Here is a 22877-nt window from a genome sequence, read left to right on the forward strand (position 1 = left end):
TTTCTTGACGTTTGTTGTTTTCCTTTGCCTATACTAAAATAATATTATTCGATACTCAGGACGACGAAATCTTTATTTGACATTTTTACCTTTTTTGACATAACTCATAGACCCGGAATCAAAAACAGACATTTTGCTAGATAACTTAAAAGGTTCACGTTAGGAAGGATAATACATGATATAATAGATTAGCCTTTGTTACTTTGAGAGAGAGAAATAAACTCAAATTATGTTTCAATTCACATGGCTTCGAAAAACCACTTATCGGGTTTATCAAAGTGGTAACTTATATTTTCCGAACGTAACATACAAATATATTGGTATATTTAGTATGATTTAGTATATTCAGTTGAATAAATAATATTAACTTCGTCTACTGAGAGAGATATTAAAATGTTTCCACTATTTGTGTTTCACTGGGAAAAAAGTACCAAGGAGAACAATAAAAACAGTCAAACAGACAACACCATGATCAAATGTTAAACGACAGAACGCCAAAGACAGAATACTTAATTACCGATTGAGCAACACAGTCTCAACAAAATCGAGGACTTACACATGTGATCTGGAGGGCTAGCAGTCCCTACTTCACCAGTGCCACGCTTCGAGTTGCTCATGACAAGTTAAAATCAAGTGATAAGTTGCAATCGAAGATGTAATAATCGGGGGAAAGAGAAAAGGATTGTGGCTACGACAAATGTAATAAATCCACGGACAGATATATTGAATAACGGTCAACCAAATCATAAAGCCGTCATTAAAACTTTCAATTTCAAGCCCTAGTCAAGATATTATACAGACCTATACGTACCATATGGTCACAAAACTTTAACTTTTTTCAATAAGTGGGGTGGATAAATATAACACATGGATTTCTTCCTCCAAAATCATACTTATTCTATGAACAATTTCAGTAATAAATACTATTACACTAATGTTATTTATGATTTCCAATTATTCCTGGTAAGCAATCTGTTAATCAAAAATTCACCGGAAATCCTTATTTGTATTTATTTTTGTAATAATTTATTTAAATCTTTCTCTTTTTTGGTTATGGCCCATCCTGTACAGCTCTTGGAATCATGTAAACGTGCTAACACCATCTAAAAATAACTCTTGCTTCTTTGTCATGATTCCCTTTTCCTATTAATTTTACATAATTTCAAAGTTGCTTTGGTTGAATCACTGCTGTCTCGTTCCTTCGAACCATAAAAAAGTGACGTTTCGAAGTGTTTTCATACACAAATTCATAAATGTTTGATCGTGTGTAAGAAATTTTTCTTCTGTGTGATTTTACTTGACCATTTAATTTAACTTGACAGACGTGAAAACTTAAAATTGTTAAAAGAATATTCCTTGGTAAACAATTTGTGCTTCTTCTTCAATCATCATTGCCTGAACATACTTTGTTGATTAATATTTAATGCCAATTTTATAATATGTTTGGTAAATAGACAAAAAGGGTGTGAATATCAGGCTTATGTGCGAAAAAGAGTATGTTTGCTTTGCCAGTACCTATTTACAATCTCTCATAACCAACAAATCAATATTAGATGTTGTAACTTGTTGCTTACTGTAGTAACACGTCTATTTTATTTTATTTCAGACAAGATGTAACGGAAGAATCATGCATGTTCATTTTGAGCAGAATAACACAACACGGTCAGAGTGTACAATACACTCGCTATCATGGATGGGAAAGGTTCCAGATACCCTACCAGAAGACGAAGGGGGATGGAAATTAAACAGGAATCAGTATTACATGGAAGGATGGTTGGCAGGAGGCAATGGTAAAGGAGTGGTCGGTGTTACCTTCACAACCAGCCATTGTAGGAAGTACGATCCTCCCCAAAGGTCAAATTTTAACCTACGAGGACATAGAAGTGAAGTAAGTTTCTTAAGATTATTTCAAATCAAAAATTTAAGATTATGATTTACCACTGTTAAAACTTATACTCAATGAAATTCAACAAGGATAAGGATATGCATCAACTTTTTTTTTCAATTTTCATAATTTTCAACCACATAGATAACAAAAATATTTTCCGAGAATATCATTTTGCCGAAACTCATATAAGTCAGGTTGTGTTTATGTTTGAGTCAGGTCTTACTTGTTGACAAGAAACAATGACATTATATTAATTTTCTGAACAAACCTAATAAGCTTTGAAATATCAAATTATATGCCATTTGTTTTATATCCCCATTTGCCGTTATATTATTACATATTTAACTATCCTATCTATTGATTTACATATTGCTATAACCCAGCTAAGAAAGAGAAAAATGAACTTTATTGAGCAATAACAGTACGTGTTTTACTCACGAAAGGGAAATGTTGATGAGCAATATGATGAATGCCAGATAAAAACAGTACTCTATACAGAATTAAAAAATCATAAAGAATCGTTTTGTTAATGCACCAGAGTCATTTATATCGTCTAATGTACGATATTTGACTTAATTTAATTGAAAATTCGGAAATAGTATCCAAGTGGAAATATATTTAATGACAAACTTTTATAAATGTGAAATAACTTTGAACAAATCAGATTTTTCTTAACCTTTTTCATATGAATATATCGCATTATGTTATTGATTGAAAAGCTCATGTGATAAACGAACAAAAGTTTGGTTAGAGTTAAATCAATACTTAGAGCTATATAAAAAAAATATTAACAGATAGCACTGCGAACATCTTTGCATGATGTTATTGGAAAATAATTTCGATTCAGGTTTAAAATATGTTTTAATCTACTATTGGTGCTAAGTTGAAAATCTGTTGACTTGTTTCTACCTTTCAATTTTAAAGAATAGATTACAACTTAATAAAGACTTTGTGGGAAAATAGTTTTCCTTAAAGTGTTGTGTACGCACTGTTCGAACAACAACTTGGAAAAATTCATTAATGAGAAAAGAGAAAGATTGATTTATAGAAATATAAAAAATATATAAGAAATGCCAATCTCTTAATCGCGGGTCTAAAGGATTTGTGAATAGTATTAAAGAGACAAGCAATCGTAAGACGTTATACTTAATCTATAATGGAGGAAACACCATTATGATTTAAGTATTGACAACCACCACGAGGTAACTCTCTTATGGGACAATCACATATAAATAAGAAGATGTGGTATGAGTGCCAATGAGACAACTATCCATCCAAGTCACAATGTGTAATAAAAAGTAAAAAATTATAGGTCAAAGTACGGCCTTCAACACGTAGTCTTGGCTCACACAGAACAGCAAGCTATAAAGGGCCCCAAAAAGACTAGTGTAAAACAATTCAAACAGGAAAACTAACAGTCTAATCTATATCAAAAACGAGAAACAAGAAACACTTACGAACCACACCAATAAACGACAACCACTGAACAACAGGCTCCTGACTTAGGACAGGTGCATAACAATACAGCGGGTTTAAACGTTTTAACAGGCGCCAATCTTCACTCTAACCTGAAACAGTGGTATAACATTACAACATAAAAAAGCACACAATAAAATATCAATTGAAATGGCTTAACTTTATATAAAAAAAAAAACAATAAACAAAAAAAAAATATATACTTAGTATACACTGAACGAATAAGTTTGATCTATGACACAATATAAATAAAAAAGATGTTTCAATGTCTAAAAGACAACTTTAACCTAGGACAAAATGGCATTAAATAAAGTAACGTACACAGGTATATTTAAATATAATAATTTTGTTGTTAGGAGTACACAAACATTTTTTTACAAAATAAATGTGTTATACATAGTACGAGTATAGAAGTGAAAAAAAAATTTATGCACAGCTTTCAAAATGTCTGCTGTTATGCTTCAAAAAGTGTGCAATTGAAGAACAAGAATTGATGGTATCCAGATTTATTATAATAATTTTTGAATTTCCAAAAATTACCAGGTTATTAGGTTCGATTTCCAAATGTCAAATTTTATCGTTAAAAAGTAAAGAATGAAAAATCAGTAAAACTCTCTTATTCATATTTGGAAAGCTTTGCATGCTTTGATCTAAGCCCTTAGTTTTTTGAGCACGTAGAAGAGTAACGAAGAGTCAAAATAGGCTCTAAATTTTTGGAGTCGTTTCTACAGACGACAAAATTCTCATGCATGGACTAGCCTCATCTGTTTGGGGTGTGTATCCTACCCATTTACATTTTTGTATCAAATTTATTCTGAGTCGAGGTTTGGTTAATGATTAAATTTTCGAACTTTTGATTGGAAAAAAAGATAGTTTTGTTTTTTCATATATAATTTTATTTATTCTAATTTTTGACTGTATTGGTGAGAAAAAAGACGTAAGGAAATTATAATAATGGTATATCAAAAGGCTCTCACAATATAGAATATTTTCTATTATAAATGGGAATTGGTGTACTAGCAGGACTTCTGGGCTGCTATGGTTACTGTACATCAGGTGTTGTATAATAAAAATATGTCAAAACTGAAGAAAGAAAAAAAAAACAGTGTGGCCAATGTGTTCTAGATGGATGCAGACCTCATACATGTATTAAACACGAAATACGGCTAAAATACAATACTTTTAAAGCTGTTAACATTGCCCACAATAATCTGTAGACAGTAAACATGTGTAGTTTATTTAAATTTGCATATTTCAGATCGTTTAAATTTTTTCCATTTTTTTTACTCAAATTTAAGCCTTCCTGGTACTAATGCTGTCTATTAAGCATCAAATTCTAGTTTAATTTTCATTGTGGCAGCTTTCCCTGTAATTAATTTTGATGAAATAAAATTCCTTTAAAATTGATTCTTGGAGAATTACATTTAAAGTTTGATTTCACTGTCTGCTTTTCTTTTTTGAGAGATTATTAAAGGCAACAGTAGTATGCCAGTGTTCAAAAGTCATAAATCGATTGAGAGGAAACAAATCCGGTTTACAAACTAAAACGAGGGAAACACATCAACTATAAGAGGAAAACAAAGAAACAACAGGAACACTGAAGTGCAACAAAAACATACGCCAATATACATAGAAACGAACTATTTGATAACAACTGCCATATTCCTGACTTGGTACAGGACATTTTAAGAAAAAATGGTGGGTTGAACCTGGTTTAATGGCTAGCCAAACCTCCCGCTTTGTGACAATGTTAAAAAATATCGCTAAAATGACAACACTACGTGGCAGAAATATAACACAAACACATAATATAATATATCCTTAATATTAAAAATATTGCGTTTCAAAGATTTCTTACCCCTTTGACGGATACCACAAGAAAATTGATTTTCACATTTTTATATACTTGTTTATTTGTTGACTGGGCCAACTTTTTCATTGTTTTTATCAGTTTCATCAACGTTTTTGCTTTCCTTTCTGAACCTCTCTAATCAGTTGATTTGTGGTTAGAGATCCACCAGACCCATAATAAATTGGTAAGTAATTTTTTCTCCCTTTTGTCAATATATGGAGATTTACCGTAAAATGTGATATACGATGCAATTCTAGTCAAATAACTCATTTTGTCGATTTAATGACCCCCATGATGATATACCGATATTTTTATCTAGAAGATCCCATCAAGATTTGTTGACCATCAAGCTATAGCGACATTATCAGAATGTCTCTCATTCATTTGTGTTAGACTAGACGTAAACTCTATTACTGTCAAATCCTTGTTGGAATATATATTTGTTTTATCATCCTTTATTCCCAACAAAGCAGCCACAAGGAACAAATATTTATCGATCCAATTTACAAGAATGATATATTGTCGCCTTTTTTGTCGTTGATCAAACAAAAGCATGAGCGTCACTGTCAGGTCGTCTTTGGAGACGCTTTGTCTCTCGTTCTATTAATTACCTAACTGAAACCAGTTATGCTTCTATTAAACTCTACATTTCATCATATGTCTTCATGCAAAGAGAAAATTTCTCCACGTTTATAATTTTTATATTTTCCGACGTTCGGTCCTGTTCTGATGCCTTAAAATGCAATTTAATATTAAAATGTTTTGGATAGTAACAAAATAAAATATGATATAACATAAAACTACTGGAATTGATTTCATAAATTACCGGAAAACATCTACAGAAGAAGTCTTTATCGTTTTAATTTGGTTAAGTCGTTTTCAGAAAATAAATAAACGACCATAAACGTGTATACTATTTGAAATACAAAGATTAAAATGGAACATTTTACAGATTTATCATTTTTCTCATTTTTCAATGGGAAAATGTTATAGGAAAAAAGGGTATAAATATACCTTAATTGACAATATAATATTTGTAATGCGTATTTAAGTATTACAATATTGCAGTTTTTTTTATGTATATTTGCTTTTAGTAAACATTGAAAATATATACTAGCCCCTGATCAGTTGTGAACACTTCACTTCTGAGCTGGCATTCATTATCGTCCACATGGTAATGTTAATAGAGTAACTGTTTACAAAACTTTGAATTGTTCTAAATTCTTACCCAGAAATATATTCCTTAAGATGTATTTGCAAAACCTTTCGGGATTTTTGGTCCTCAATGCACTTCTACGTCGTACTTTATTTAACCTTTTACTTTTTGCAATTCGAGCGTGACTGATGAGTCTTGTAGACGGAACGCGCGTCTGGCGTACACAATTATAAGCCTGGTATCTTTGATGAGTTTATTTTTTCGATACCACTGCTGGTGAACTTTAAGCCCTATTTTAAAATTATAAAATTGACTTATATTTCGGCTGATGAGGGTATAATCTGCTCATTAGTCAGCGCTTCGGTTCTGACAAAATTTACTATTCTTTTCCCTGTCGATTAATCAAAAGAAATTATTAAGAGTGCATTTCTTTCTAACACAAACGATGCAAACGACTAAGCGCGTACATATTTTGATCATTTGTTTCTAACCTACGTTTGCAAAGTTTACATAAACTTTGAAAACTATGCACTCGCTAAAAATGCGTCTACAATTTGTCGTTCATCGTTTGTTAGTACAAACGCTACATTTGTTTCTAACTTCAACCCTGAATTTTAGTAAAATTATAAGAAAACATTAGAACAATCTGCAAAACGACAAACACTGCAGTGAAATCTTCACCCTAGTGCCTATTATATCGTATGAACATAACCAAAATATATAAGAATAACTTTCTAAGTCAAGACAATAGTTAGGAGACTTTTGACAAAGGACCCATGCTTTAACAGTATAAGCAAAATATCCCGAAACACTGTTAGAAATAATCTTAATTATAAGCAACAAACTTTCATACATATGAAATAGAGAAAACGGTGTAAAGTCTTGAGATTTATAACTATTTTGGTTGAATGAACCGCATTTAACCAACAACATGTGCATGCATTATTGAAAGTTCAAACAGGGTCAGTAAACACTGATTAAACGATGTATTTGTTTCTACTTTTGTAGCGTTTAGGAAACGATAACAAACGCCACACAACGTTTACAAAAAATAGGTTAGAAAGAAATGCACTCTAAGTTACTAAGGCCCAATCTTCCTGAGGTAAAATTGACCGTAGATGAATTTGGCTATTATTTTTATGTCCCTATTGGTCATGTAGAGCAGAACATATTTATACACCGCTGGTTTTGAAATGTTTGAGCGTTCTTAATTAAGGTTCATGTGGACCCTTTGGCTAAAATGGCTGCATTTTCACCTCAAAATTTACTCTGAGTACAGACAAACCTGTGTATCTGTAAAAGTTTTAAGGCATAGCATGCCCTAGATAAATAAAATTCAAATATATTTTATGTTTTAGAAAATTAAAAACTTAACAGGATTTTGCAGTGCACTTTTTTCATTCTTCAAGAAGGTGTCAAAATAAACAAAGTTGGGAAAGAGGTTTGAGAACTTCCCCACAGGTAATAATTGAAGTGAACTGTATTGATTGACATGGACAATAGATGGACAATAGATACCTGACAATAATTGGTGGTTTAAACTGTGTACCTGAGTGGACCATATCAAGTGAAACTTAACTGTTTGTTAATTTTATCATCTTCTGCAGGGACGAAAAAAAGTGCACTGCAAAATCCAGTTAAGTTTAAATTTTCTAAAACATACAATGCATTTAAATTTTATCTATCTAGGGCATGCTATGCCTTAAAACTTTTCCAGATGTACAGATTTGTCTGTATTCAAAGTAAATTTCGAGGTGAAAACGCAGCCATTTTAGCCAAAGGGTCCACATGAACCTTAAGGTAACTTCAGAAAGTATTCGGCTGCATACTTTATGGAGTGTTATTTTTATCTCTGTGCTGTCATTACATTGGCGATTAAGCTTAAGTTTTTACTTACAGTATAAATTGCATGTCGTCTCTTATTCGATGTTTTATGAAGATTATCAATAAAAATCAGAGTATATTCTTTTCCTGTAATTTATTTTTCATTTTTGAGCCAGTAGATGGGCATAAATGCAGCTACTTCTTTCTTAGCATCTGTTTTCACTGTTTGTGTTTTCTCGATAGCTCCATGGCGTTTTCTGTGTTACTTTTGGATTGTTCTCTTGTAATATTCTGTAAGTTACTCCTCTCGAATCAGTGGTTCTAACTAGTGCAAACTGTTTTATGATATAAAAAACCGACACAGTTAATTCATGGTAAAACATATGCAGTAGATGATTTAGTTATTTGGTAGTTCGTATCGTGCCATATAAATAGAAATGCTTTAATCTGCTTGCATTTCATTTGACGCAATTCTTCCTCGTCTTAGGTACCAATGAAACACCAAATACATTGTATTGCAGTAATGCTTTTCAATGTTTTCCTGAAGAACCAAAAGTATAGTTCGTTTTTTTGCTTCATTAATCTGCACATATATCGATGATATTTAAAACATTGGGTTCAAATTATTGGTTTCGGTATTTTTTGTCATTTACATTGATTACAATGACCAGAGTAATCAAGGGATTTCAGTTTAATCAAAGAAATATTACAATGACTCGGAAACGCTTCAGATTGAGTTACATTAACTTAAATAATCAACAAATCATCTAAATATCATGTTAGCAAGAATAATCAAACGAATGATATTTTAGTCCTCATACTCTTTCAAAACATTTGACAATATTATTTTAATCAATATCGTAGTATGTTGATTTTTAAGCATTTGTCACAATTTTGTGAGAATCTGAGGAATCATTAAAAAGACGAATATTGATTCGTAAATAATAAATGTCTTCAGAAAATTTGGATTCAAATAAAATAAAGTTAATCAAATTTAGAAAAATTCAGGCAAAGGAGTCACGCAAAAATAATGATATGAATGAGATTCATCAATTGTATTCAACAAAAGTTTGCGTTTGATTGGTTGTCGCTTTCAACGTTTCTACTTTCGATTTCCAATGTTTAGGTTTGAATATTCTTGATAAAGGTAATTCCATAAAAAGCTCTTCGGATCAATGAAATTTATAAAGTGTAATTTCATTTACAAGCAAAGCAATACTGTAACATGTGTCTTTTATCCCTACTGAAGAAGTATCTCTAGAATTAGCAATGCACAATTGGCAGAGGATAACAAATGCTGAACAGACCGGTTTAAATGAGTTTAAATTTTATTTCTGTAAAATGTTTCCTTATATCTAGAACAAAATCTAAGCTCGAAGCTAACCTGAGTTTATATCGTTAACTTTGAATTCGAATTCATATTTTTTTGTCTCGTGTTATTATAATATTTCACAAGTCGTATGCCAGTGAAAAGTATTTGTTGGGTAGTTGACGCCAAAATAATATCACACTATTATGAACTTTTAACCATATTTGTATCTTGTATGAGACCACCCTCTCTGTAAATTTACTAAAAATAAAATGTTTAATTTTTCGAAACATTAATGTTTTTAATCCCAAATGAAGATTGCCTTAGCCGTATTTGGCACATTTTTTTCCGTTTTTAAAAGTTGTTAATCTTCGAATTTGATTTTGACTTTCAACAGTTTAATTTGAACGCCACTGATGAGTCTAATGTAGATGCGCGTCTGGTGTACAATATTATAAGCCTGGAATCTGTGATGAGTTTTTACAACCACGGGGTTGATGCCACTGCTAGTTGACGTTTCTTTCCCGAGGGTGTCACTAGCCCTGTAGTCAGCACTTTTTGAGTTGACTTGTAATATCATTGATTGTTCATTTTCTGTAAAGTTTACTTAAAATGCTGAGTTGTTAGAAACCGTAAGGTTTTTTACTCCTGGGCCGTATTTGCACAACTTTTCAATTGCGAAATTGTTTATGTCATTTTATACTTCTTTTCAAAAATTAGACTAGAAACGGCAATATTAAGATAGTTAATTGACAATGAGGGTCGGTTGAAAACAAAACTTTACGACAAAAGAGATGAGTTCAGCTTCCCTATTGTAAACTTTCAATTTCTATGTAGCAACATTTCAGCATCGCCTGCATACGGAGCATATATCTCCCAGTTGATACGATATCCCAGGGCTTGTATTTCTTATCATGATTTCCTTGATAAAGAATGGCTGCTCACAAGGAAGCTATTACACCAAGAGTTCCAATTGGTGATGTTGAAATCATCCCTTCCTTTTACGGACGCCCTTACGAGTTGGTTAATCGTTATGGAATATCTGTTTCACAGGTGAATACGGATATGTTTCAATTGTCTTATTTACAATCCCGTCCCCTTTTCCACGAATGTGACCTGGGTGTGTACTTGCATGAGCAACACGACGGACGCCACATGTGGAACATGATCTTCTTACCCTTCCGAAGCACCTGAGATCACCCCCCAGTTTTTGGTTTTCTATGTTGTGTTTTGACTACTGATGTTAGTCTGTTGTACTTTTTCATTTTTAGACATGGCGTTGTCAGTTTATTTTCGACTTATGATTTTGAATGTCCCTTTGGTATCTTTCGATTCTCTTTTTATGGAAATCAAATGCTTGTACGATTTAAGAGATTTTATTAATTCGCTGTACAACATTAGTGTAATTGTAAAGCAAAATATTGTCCTATATAATATTGTCCTCCAAGACAATATTTCATGACTATGTATAGTGAAATATTGTCCTCATCTATGAAAAAATGTCCAGAGTAGGACAAATTTCCATAGTGAAATTTTGTCTGTATATAGCCAATATTTCACAGATGAATACTATGAAATTTTGTCCTGTTAAAGGGAGGTTATATTTTGTGTGTATTGAAACAATATTTCATAGACAGATTGTCATAAAATTTTGTCTCATGAAGGGGAGGTTATCAACAGATATCATGTTGGATAATGATATCATTACAGTGTTTTACAGGGGCGCAGCTGGCCTAAAATAAAGTGCAAGCATAAGTGTTGTAATATTTTGGGACCTTTTTATGCAGAAAATGATCATTTTTCGGTCATTTTCCAGGTATGCCATGCTTATGAAATTCACATTACTCCTTATTAACATGGTTGTTTTCAAATATAAAATAAAATTTATAAAACGGGAAGATCAGTCGACAATTCAACCGAAGCGTTTATCAATAGAAGGGCAATCAAAGGACACATGACCAACCCGGGAACAGATAAAACACAAAAGAACAAACAAAAACATTCAATATTGAAAACTAAATACAGATAAAAAACACGAACCCCGAAAAAAAATGTGGCGACCTCCAGTGCTCCGGAAGGGTAAGCAGGTCCTGCTTCTTGCAAGACACCCGACCGTAGCGTTTCTCACTAAGGTAATTTTCGAATCAAAGGAGAGGTTTCTACGACAACGGTAGAAGGTCATTTGGGACACAGATACCCAAGGTGAATTAATAGTCTTTTTGACGAACGGACAATGGGAATACGAAATCAAACGGCGACTTTTAAGTCTTGACTTATAAGTGAGGGATATAAATCTAAGATCGGTTTTCAAGGTTATTGTATTGAGCCTGTATTATTAAATGTTAATACTGCATGTAAGACTTAAAGTAAAGTTAATATCCAAAGTCCATATATCTATTTTTTGCCAAGGCAAATAATCGCAGAACTCTCTCGGTGTCGATATTCATTTCTCTGTGAACATGTATGAGCGCCAACGAAGATAGTCTGTCCTATACCATGATTGATACAGTCGCCGTAATGCACTAAATGACCGTTCAGTAGTTGATGTAGTTACTGGCATTGTAACTAGGATTGACACGATTGCAAACTATTGAAGGATATAGTTCCTTTTTAGTCACTGCTAGAGACGACATCAGAGATTTGGGCTACTCTATAACATCTGGACCCGACCAGCGTCTCTGCCATCTCTTTACCTCAGAGTTGAAGGTTTCTTGATTGGCATGCCTTCTTGATTGTCCGTCAAGTCGTGTCTAAATGTTTCGTATAGTTTGTTTATACACTCTGCTGTCAAAGATTCCAAACGTGCAGGTATAAGGTTCTGGCCTTGAAAACGATCAGAGTTATCCAGTAAACGTCCTGTGAGTTCTTCAATGAAATAGTCAAGAAAGGAGAAATACAAGGCTCGCTTCCAATACTGACTTGGAGTGTCAGCTGGATAGTTAGCCCGGTTGACCTGTCTTCCTACTCATTCGTAATTTAATTTCAGAATTATTTTTTTTGTGAAAAAAATGTGCAAGCAAATGATTTTTTGCGTAAAGGCAGCTATGCGCCTGTTTTATTTGACTGATAATAACAAATAAACACAAATTAATATTCCAGTTACATTGTACTACTGTCATGACTGTACCTCCAAAACGCTGTCGCAAAAAGATTTGTCAATCTAGTATTTACGAATACTATTAGTACATTCAATTTTGAACGTAAATAAGTGATTGTCAGTTCATTACTTATATTTATACAGTATAATGTAGTACAATGGAACATACGTTTGACAATTCTTTAATCTATAATTAACCATTTATAAAGTATCTATGCAAATTTGAAACTAGCTTATGTTAAAATAAATATTAGTTTGCTAAATATAAAGTACTTACTTTACAAAATAATTTCAGTTATAAATCTAAAAATATGCATGCTACATGCTTGTGTACTATTTTTAATTTTGTAATAGTTTGATGAAGAAATATTTTCATGGACAGAATTTCATAGTGAAATATTGTCATGGACAGAATTTCATTGTGAAATATTGTCCAGAAGGAGGTGACAAAATTTCATGGACAAAGACACTGTTTCCTAATGAAATATTGTCCTGGACAGTATTTCATAATTTTTTATATGAAATTTTGTCTGACGGACAATATTTCATGGGGGACAATATTTTTTATTATACTTCATGTCAAAATGCCAGATTTTGATTGGTTAATACGAGGGAGACAATTTACTTTATTATACTTCACGTTAAAACGCCATATTTGATTGGCTAATACGAGGGTGTTAATTTACTCTATCGCATGGCTGAGCGGGTGACAATTTTTTTGAATGTCACCCTCTCGTCCAGACCAATCAAAAATCGATAATTTAAAGGACAATGAATTGAATTTACATCAGGTTATTAAAGACAATGCTTAAGTTCTACGTTTTGGCTCAGATTCTATTATTTGAAATAAAACATCTTGCTTCACTTCTGTTGATTTTTCTAATACCCGTATCATTGTTATGTACGTGACGCCATAGAAAATACTTTTAAATAAAATTCATCTGTAAAAGACAATAATGTTAGGACATTCAGTAAAATAAATTAAATAACATATAGCTGAGAGGGTGATAGAGCAGATTGGTACCCCTCGAAAAAGCTTTGCCGCGGTTGACAATGTTTTCTAGGGGTAACAATCTGCTCTATCACCCTCTCAGCTATGTGTTATCTATATACTATCCCATGGCAAATACTATATTACCCTTCACGGAGACGCTTGCTCAAGTGTGCGCTTTAATAAATACGGATGATTGTTATGTACAAGACGTCATAGTTTATTACTTTGAATTTGATATTTAATAGACAGTTTTAACAGAACATTCAGTATAATAAATTAAATGACACATATCTGAGAGGGTGATAGAGCAGATTGGTACTCCTCGAAAAGACATTGTCAACCTTGGCTTCGCCTCAGTTGACAATGCTTTCTCGGGGTAACAATCTAATCTATCACCCTCTCAGCTATGTGCTATTTATATAATGTTACATAATTAATATAGAACATTGTTGGTTTTTGCAAAAAAAATTATTAGTATGTAGAGCGATATGTTACATTCTATAATATTCTAATGAATAACTATCTAGATAGTTGATGCTGACTACAAAATATATAGAAAGAGATCAATTTATTCAATAGGAGTTAAATCAAGCAAAATTTAGATAATTAAGCAAATCAGTCACGTAAATTTGGGAAAATAAAATAATCAAACACAGATTTGAATTTTAAAACAATTTCAGTATTGTAGTGGTTTCCATAGATATAAATGTTTTTACTAAATTTTGTGGTGTTCATAGCGCGATTCCCGTGACTTTTCAGAGGTAGGAAAAAGCAACACTCAATAAATTCTTATCAATCAAAACAAGTGTAATCTGTTCTTGTTTGACACTGCAAGATACCACCGGGATATTCGTATGCATTCAGATGAAAGCACGCAAAATCACACAATCTCAAGGAATGATAAAAGGAAATCTTCAAACATCAATTTTCCATTTAAAAGTTAAAATTGTAAGGATGTTATGTACATTGACAAGTACAATAATTGCTTTGTTGATTTACAAACCGTTCTCCTTATTGTTCTTTACAATTTGCTTATTTGAACTGGTTTTATTTCATGTACTTAACTTGTTAACGTTTTGTAATTGCCATATCACATTTATATAAGGTCTTTAAAGCCACAAATTGAAAGGAGGGAGTTCAACGGATAAAAAATAGTCCTGATAGGAAAACATAAAATGATTCGTTTCACCGAAAGAATGAGCGAATAAAGAAATTTCCAGGAAATATTCCAATGACGAATGTCATCATTGTGGAATTATCAGTAATCAATACTAATGGCAATAAAGATTTGTTATTTGTAACAAAGTGTCATTACAAGGCATGGATAGTACACTTCCGTAATTACATTCTCGTCATATCAGTCTTGTGTTTCTCCAGGACTAGCTAATATAGATTGGCAAATAACTTCATTTTCCTCGTGTTAGAATATTTTAAGCAGATTTATAAAGTTAAATTTAAAGACATGAGGACAGACAATATAAAGAAAAGGACAAAGAATGATCTACAACGTTAAACATAAAACTTACCGTAGACGATGCGATACTTAAAAAATTAGATCATGAACTCGCGTGTTCTGAAAAAAATGACAGCCGTCCCTGTTCTGTAATTATAAATCCAGTAATTCAAATTTGAAATCAAATTCTTAGTTTGCATCATTTAAGAATTAAAATTTAAATCGGCCATCTTGGACCTCAAATGATCTGTATGGATTTTTGCTGAAATTACCTAACTTGAATAGAGAAAATTACTTTCCTACACAAAAATAATTTTTTCATAATTTTTTAAGATTTTGTTAAGAATGATAATTATACTTAGAAAATTTAATTTAAGGCCGTAAATTAGTTGTTTTGCTATGAAGCATGACGTTTTCTTTTTTAAATTCGTGAAAGTATTTTTATAAAAACTGCCTTCTGGTTTAATATCTAAAAATTCTATCATCTGTTTATTCCCTCTGGGAATACATGAAAAATTGTGTTTCTTTTCATCTACAATCCTTACTGTGCTGTTGATACCTTCGCGGACTAGTGGTTCACCAGCATTTATAACTCATATATCGAAGAGACATCGACAATACCCTTTTAAAAAACAATGAAACAATGAAATAACAAATAAGTCAACAAAACACTGCCAAGAAAACTAAAGAATGAACAGCACGAACAAAAAATACCAACAACCGGTTCCTCAGGTACTGCGGGAGGTGAGCAGCACGAACAAAAAATACCAACAAGCGGTTCCTCAGGTACTGTGGGAGGGTGAGCAGCACGAACAAAAAATACCAGCAAGCGGTTCCTCAGGTACTGCGGGAGGGTGAGCAGCACGAACAAAAAATACCAACAAGCGGTTCCTCAGGTACTGCGGGAGGGTGAGCAGCACGAATAAAAAATACCAACAAGCGGTTCCTCAGGTACTGCGGGAGGGTGAGCAGCACGAACAAAAAATACCAACAAGCGGTTCCTCAGGTACTGCGGGAGGGTGAGCAGCACGAACAAAAAATACCAACAAGCGGTTCCTCATGTAATGCGGGAGGGTGAGCAGCACGAACAAAAAATACCAACAAGCGGTTCCCCAGGTACTGCGGGATGGTGAGCAGCACGAACAAAATATACCAACAAGCGGTTCCTCAGGTACTGCGGGAGGGTGAGCAGCACGAACAAAAAATACCAACAAGCGGTTCTTCAGGTACTGCGGGAGGGTGAGCAGACTGTGCTCCATATGTTTGACATGTTTCCTTTAACAAAGCAGTAGTACATATCTTAACCTTATTATTTTTTCTTGACGAAAAAAGTTGACAGAAATTACAACATTAAATGCAGAACAATAGGCGTGATGTTTGGCTCATCATAAAAACAAAATATTTTGTTAACACATCTCACATTTCTAATGTCCGATTGCTTTTCACTGTGCAGTTATTTAAAACGCTGAATTAATACAACAGGCCAAGGGTAAATTCATCATAAACTATATATGTTATATAAAGACAAGTACATGAATAGGACCGTGTTTATGTCGTATTTCGATAATTTCCACTTATTTTTTCAAAGGAAGTATATATTTATTCATATTAGTTTTCTGACTAAGGTTAGTTATCATCATTACATTGATTTCTGATTCCAAATTACTTGGCTGAATTGTAAGTGTTAGACGCTGATGCATATTAAATGACGTATTATATATCGCTTATCGTATATATAATTGACAGTCAACAAACTGCTGTAAGTAAGACATGCATTTTTTTCTCTACAAGATAAGCGGGGTTTTAGAACAATGTAAAACAATGTGAAAGTTTGTTATTTAATGGGTGAATTTGGGACGGTCCATTATGAATAAGCAGTGGACTTCCTTTAAGTTCATATCGGCAACCCTTGTTCACTGCGAACTCAACAATATTCTCTTGTCTATTTCTATTCAAGAATCTAAAAGATTAATAAAAGTAGAAAAAAGCATAACGTTATTGATCCAATGTTTTAATTAGGTCAATTACCGTTTTTTAATGACATTGGCGTCTCAGCTTTGTGACGGCGGGAAGATTTGACCATGTTGATGGGGTTTGACCCGAACTTACACAAGACGTCATAATATTAAACCAGTTTGGGGATGGGCTTTATTGCAATCATCTTGTCTGTCCATTCGTCCGTTTGATCATCGGCTCACCCAAGAAATGTTTTGTCACTCTTGTCTTGGGTACTCTTAAAGAGAAATGTATCATAGATCAAATTTATTTGTTCAGTGTATGTTCACTGGTGTTAATATGTCTTTTGATTGAGTTAAGCCATTTCAATTGATATTTTATAGTGCGTCTTTCTATGCTGTGATGTTACACTATTGTTTCAGATAAGGGTGAAGGTTTGGTACCATTAAAACGTTTAAACCCGCTGTAATTGCTTGCACCTGTCCTAAGTCAGGAATCTGATGTTCAGTAGTTGTCGTTTGTTGATGTGGTTCATAAGTGTTTCTCGTTTCTCGTTTTTTATATAGATTAGACGGTTGGTTTTCCCGTTTGAATGGTTTTACACTAGTAATTTTTGGGGCCCTTTATAGCTTGCTGTTCGGTGTGAGCCAAGGCTCCGTGTTGAAGACCGTACTTTGACCTATAATGGTTTACTTTCATAAATTTTGACTTGGATGGAGAGTTGTCTCATTGGCACTCATACCATATCTTCTTATATCTATTTATATTTGGTCATGGTTGGCCTTAAATTGTAAATTGTAAGCGCTTTTCGAATCTGCCAGACACCTACATTTTGTTAACCGAAACTTTGAATTAATTTCAATATGATGAATACGCTTAATATTGTCGTCCCACAATTTCCCAGTACTTCTGAATGAATGACTACATATCTGGTCTGCAGCTCGACAGTGATGACTTGAAATGCGTAATCGCTTTTCGAAAAGTTAGTCACTTTCATGAAACTTTTTTTTATCTCGGTCGCTCCGCTAACTCGCCGTAAGATTTGCATCTGATATTAGGTACGATATCAAACTCCTTATCTTTTCATATTGGCATTTAACAAGTGTTTAAAGAATATTCGATATAATAAATTGTAAACATAAAGCAACTAGCTTTTAATCTTCACCTAACATCATATTCATAATCAAACAGTAATCATTTATGGAGCCCTTATATTATACAACAGTTGCTACAACAATGGTTACATCTGAAATGAATGACATCTTCATCGTAATAGAGAGCTTCAATTACGACATTTCAAGGCAGATCTTTAATACATAAATTCAATTAGTCGTTTTTGTAACAGGGAAAAACATTATCCCATAACTTCATCTCTAACCCATTAAATTATTATTTCTTTATGATCATCAATGTTGTTTGTATTTCACGGTTCTATTGAAGGTTCATACAGTTATAAAAGGATAGATCGATAATCGCCAGTGATTTTTTGTTCAGTTTCAATATTCATGATTGGAATCTGTCATTGTTATGACGAATCTGAGAATTGTCAATCAGTGAAGCTGTTACAACACTTCAATAAATCATTGCCTTATACAGCCTTAATTACATAGGAAAAGGAAGTTTATTCCTGTAACGTCTAAGTGAGAGAGGGAGTGTTGCACTGTAATGTTTGATTGATTACTCTTGTCGATCTTTTTATCCAATATTTAAATCGCTATTATCTTAATAACCTACATTCCTTATAACCCGACCTATTTTTTAGGTTGACTTAATTAAGCTAATACCAGTTTCTATACATTGTACTAAAGTTTCTATTATTAGTACTAAAAATAGTTTTACCCCTCCAAAGGCTTATGTGAAGGGCTCAAGGCAGGAAAAACCATGGTTGTAGATCTCAATAAACGTTTTTGTGCATTTACATAATTTTTTTCAGATCTTAAAGTTTGACTGTCTGTATTGAACTCATTTTAAAGATCGATTATTTTAGATTATAACATTTTGGTCCTAATCAATCTATTAATACATGTGATTATTTTAGATTATAACATTTTGGTCCTAATCAATCTATTAATACATGTGATTATTTTAGATTATAACATTTTGGTCCTAATCAATCTATTAATACATGTGATTATTTTAGATTATAACATTTTGGTCCTAATCAATCTATTAATACATGTGATTATTTTAGATTATAACATTTTGGTCATAATCAATCTATTAATACATGATGGTGACTTCTACTTTTTTAATAAAGCTACTTTGCTGTGTTTTTAGCCCATTTTAAAAGAGCGCCACACAGTAGTCTTACATGGATGGAGAGGAAACGCGCGTCTGACGTACCAAATTAACAGCCTTGTATACATATCTTTGATTAGTTTTTATAAGTTCATCAACTCTATGGTTTTGTACAAGAAATAAAAGCCACATACTCAGTTATCCCAAAACGGCGTAAAATAACTTCTGTTTCATAATTTTCACACATTTCATACATGTTTATGAGGACAACAAATATTAAAATGCGACTGTAATTATAGCAACCTTATTATTTGTGCTTATGGCATATTCAAAGTTAACTCACGTAGCCTTCTGCATCGTGCATAATTCGAAAATAACTGTTCATAAAAATGCATGATGTATATTTCTGCGACAATTGAAATCTATCGGAAAAATGTGTACAATCTAATATTTTCATGACTGAATTCTTAATGGAATCGTGTTCAGAAATTATTTTGTCTTTGATCATTCTTCTAAACGTTTATATAATAACGTAATCTATTGATAATGATATGAAATTACATCAACTGAAATCAGACTATCTTAATATAATAAACCAATCCCACATCTGAGAAGTTATTTTTATTCAATACTTTGTTTTTAAATGTACAAAAGACAATCCTAGATCGCTATAAAATTTTAATGATTAAATATTGGATTTTATTTTAACCTATGAAAGCAATACTGATGTAATATGAACAAAATGAGATGTGTGGTATTCGTTAATGAGACAGCAACCAAACGACATAAATAACTAAAAGACTGCAAGAGAGCAACAAACACTCCTTTGATTCATATTCAACAATAACCAGGTGTCATTCTTAATCGCCCGAATCATCATTAAGATTGATTCAAATTCAGTCGAAGACATATGGTACCTCCAATTTTCTGAGTAAAAAATGGCAAACCTTGTATATTTTTACTCATATTTGTTATGGGAAAATATTTAGCAAACGCAAGTACTACAGAAATATTTGAATTAAAGGTGTTTATTAAGACATGTGTTTTGTTAAGTGGTAAGATATTCACTTGAATGACTGTGACGTCAGTTGATACTTGAATACATGACTGTGACGTCAGTTGATACTTGAATGACTGTGACGTCAGCTCATTTTTTGTGATCGAAAACTACTAGTGACTGTTTTCAATTTTGTATTACCTCAATTTAAAAACTGACACAAACTGAAGTCTTTAATCAAATAAATTAAAGTTTGAATTTCATTGAAGAATTAAAACAGATACGCATCCTGCCCTTTACAAAAGAAGTGTTCTTTACTGAATATGTAGATCTACAGAAATCCTTTGTAATGTTTAAACTTTGTTTTGATTTTTCTAGCTGGGAGATTCGTGTTCACGTGATTTTGTTTGAATTTTATCTATAGTACACGAATCATTAACAGCTTGTGATGATAAATAGACCAGTAGAACTTACCAGTACAGATCAGTAAATCTATATCCTACAAACATTGAAATTCATTTTGAGAAATTCTAGGATCACGGAATTTTGTCATTAGATAAGATTTTTGGATAAAAAACTGAAGATAGAAAACCATTAGGTCAGAAAGATCCAGCCGAACATTTATCATGTTACATGTTAATATCACATTTATGGCATACTGATGAAATAAAATGTCGTGCTTCAATTAAAAGAATCTATTACAAAAATGCATCGGTAGATTTCGTGACTTTAAGTATTAATGAAAGCCGCACTACACTACCAAGGAATATCAAGAGTGCTTTTAATCATATTAATGTGCAAGGCTTGGAAAACTATCATCAACTCTTGCATCAACCATTATTGACGTTATATGATAATTAATGAATTTGGACACAAGCAACTAAAAACTCAACAAGCCACCTTCAGTGCAGAGCTGAAAGAATACTTGTCTATGTACAGGACACATTCAGTGCAGAGCTGAAAGGATGCTTGTCTATGTACATGACACCTTCAGTGCAGAGCTGAAAGGATACTTGTCTATGTATATATTGCTATGCGAAATATGGTTTATGAACAGATGTTTAAGTTCGTATCTGTAATTGAAAGACTTGATTAAACCACGTAACTATTTCTGAAAATATATATATAAAGAATTGTGTAAAATACAATTAAATTCAGCCAAATCGAAATTTATCCGCAGTGCTTGAAACAAAATATCTAAAATGCCTAAAATGTTTGCTGATACTATACCAACAAAACAGCTATAAGTTGATTTTGTAAATTGTAGTCATCTACATAATATCTCAATTGTATTCATTGGTAGGATTAATTTCCAAATTTAGAACTACATTGACCCAAGGGGATAAAAAAGGAAAACAAAATTGTCCATGTTATAAGATTGGCATTGTACAGTGAAGCACTTGTTGAATTTTCTAGCGGCATGATGAATTAATTGCAACTAAGCAATTTTAAAGCAACAAATATTATTTTACCTTGAACCCCAAAGCTAATAAGTAGTGATGGAGCACCTACGCATTTGTTTTTAGGTAAACTATACAAATGTAGCCCAAACGGTTTATCTTATATTGTTAAATCACTAATGATAATTCTAAAATTTTTTATTACCAAAAATAAATATTTCTGTTAAAAGTATCAATCGAGTGTTAAAAAATAGATCATCAAACAGATCATGGCGGAATATTCTCATAAAAAAATTGGAACTGTATTTTTTTTTTAATTTCGTATAGTCAACGCTGAATACCTGAAATAAAAAAAAATCATTCTACATGCTTTTAGCTCATCCTACTAATATCAAAACCAACCTAGGTGTTTGGTGTAACATCAGTTTAAGTTTTTAGTTTAAGAAAAAAAATATATCTTATAGGGTATGAGCCATCTTCTAATTTTTCTCACCTCTAGTATACATAGAAATCTACATTTTGTACCATTTTCTAGAAATTGCAATACAGGACTTTTAATTTTATATATACATATTTTGTTTTATAAATTTCTCCTGTATTAACATTTATTTATGAAGTGGTTTATAGAGACATAAAAGCTATGTTGGACTACAGTGTCAAATCACTGCATGCCGAAGGATATACCTCTTTCAGTTGCATTTTTATTTACACAAGAAGAACCTGACATGACTAAAAGAAAGATGAAAACCTCCGAAACGAAATGAAAAACTATTAATTGTTTGTATGATAACCTACTCTTTTCTATCTGATTGAAATTTTGTTTGACGTACAACGTTTTAAAAGTAAGAAAAACAATATTTCCTTCATTTTTCATTTGAAATATTTAATCTATTGTTTTGCTAATATAATTCCTCATTAATTGTGATAAGCAACAGCATCAACTTATGCTTAATCTGAACAATATTCAGTCTAGGTAACAAAAATCTTCATCATCTTTCAGACGCAAAACTCCTCAATCGTCTTGAATTGAAAACCATAGCGATAATCCGTCACGTAATTTGGTTTTCTACTAAAAAAAAAAACGACTTGGATTGACTTAATTTTAAAAATTAAGACATATTACAAGATTTATATATTGTATACCGGGTAAAGAGTAGATGATTATATTTCTGAAAAGTTATTTATATGATTTATACAGATAGGTTAAACTTAATATACCCATGTTCGCGTGATACTA

General features: G+C 32.3%; 1 protein-coding gene across 1 annotated transcript in view; it reads left to right on the top strand.

Annotated features, from left to right (window-relative positions):
- Positions 1-22877, top strand: part of LOC127725572 (tubby-related protein 4-like) — a 79502-nt gene that overhangs the window by 21648 nt on the left and 34977 nt on the right. Inside the window, exon 2 of the mRNA XM_052232636.1 lies at positions 1607-1888. Coding sequence (XP_052088596.1) covers positions 1628-1888 — 261 coding nt within the window. The 5' untranslated portion in view covers positions 1607-1627. The remainder of the gene's footprint in view (positions 1-1606; positions 1889-22877) is intronic.

The sequence above is a fragment of the Mytilus californianus genome, unplaced genomic scaffold, assembly GCF_021869535.1.
Source record: "Mytilus californianus isolate M0D057914Y unplaced genomic scaffold, xbMytCali1.0.p SCAF_15, whole genome shotgun sequence".
Lineage (NCBI taxonomy): Eukaryota > Metazoa > Mollusca > Bivalvia > Mytilida > Mytilidae > Mytilus > Mytilus californianus.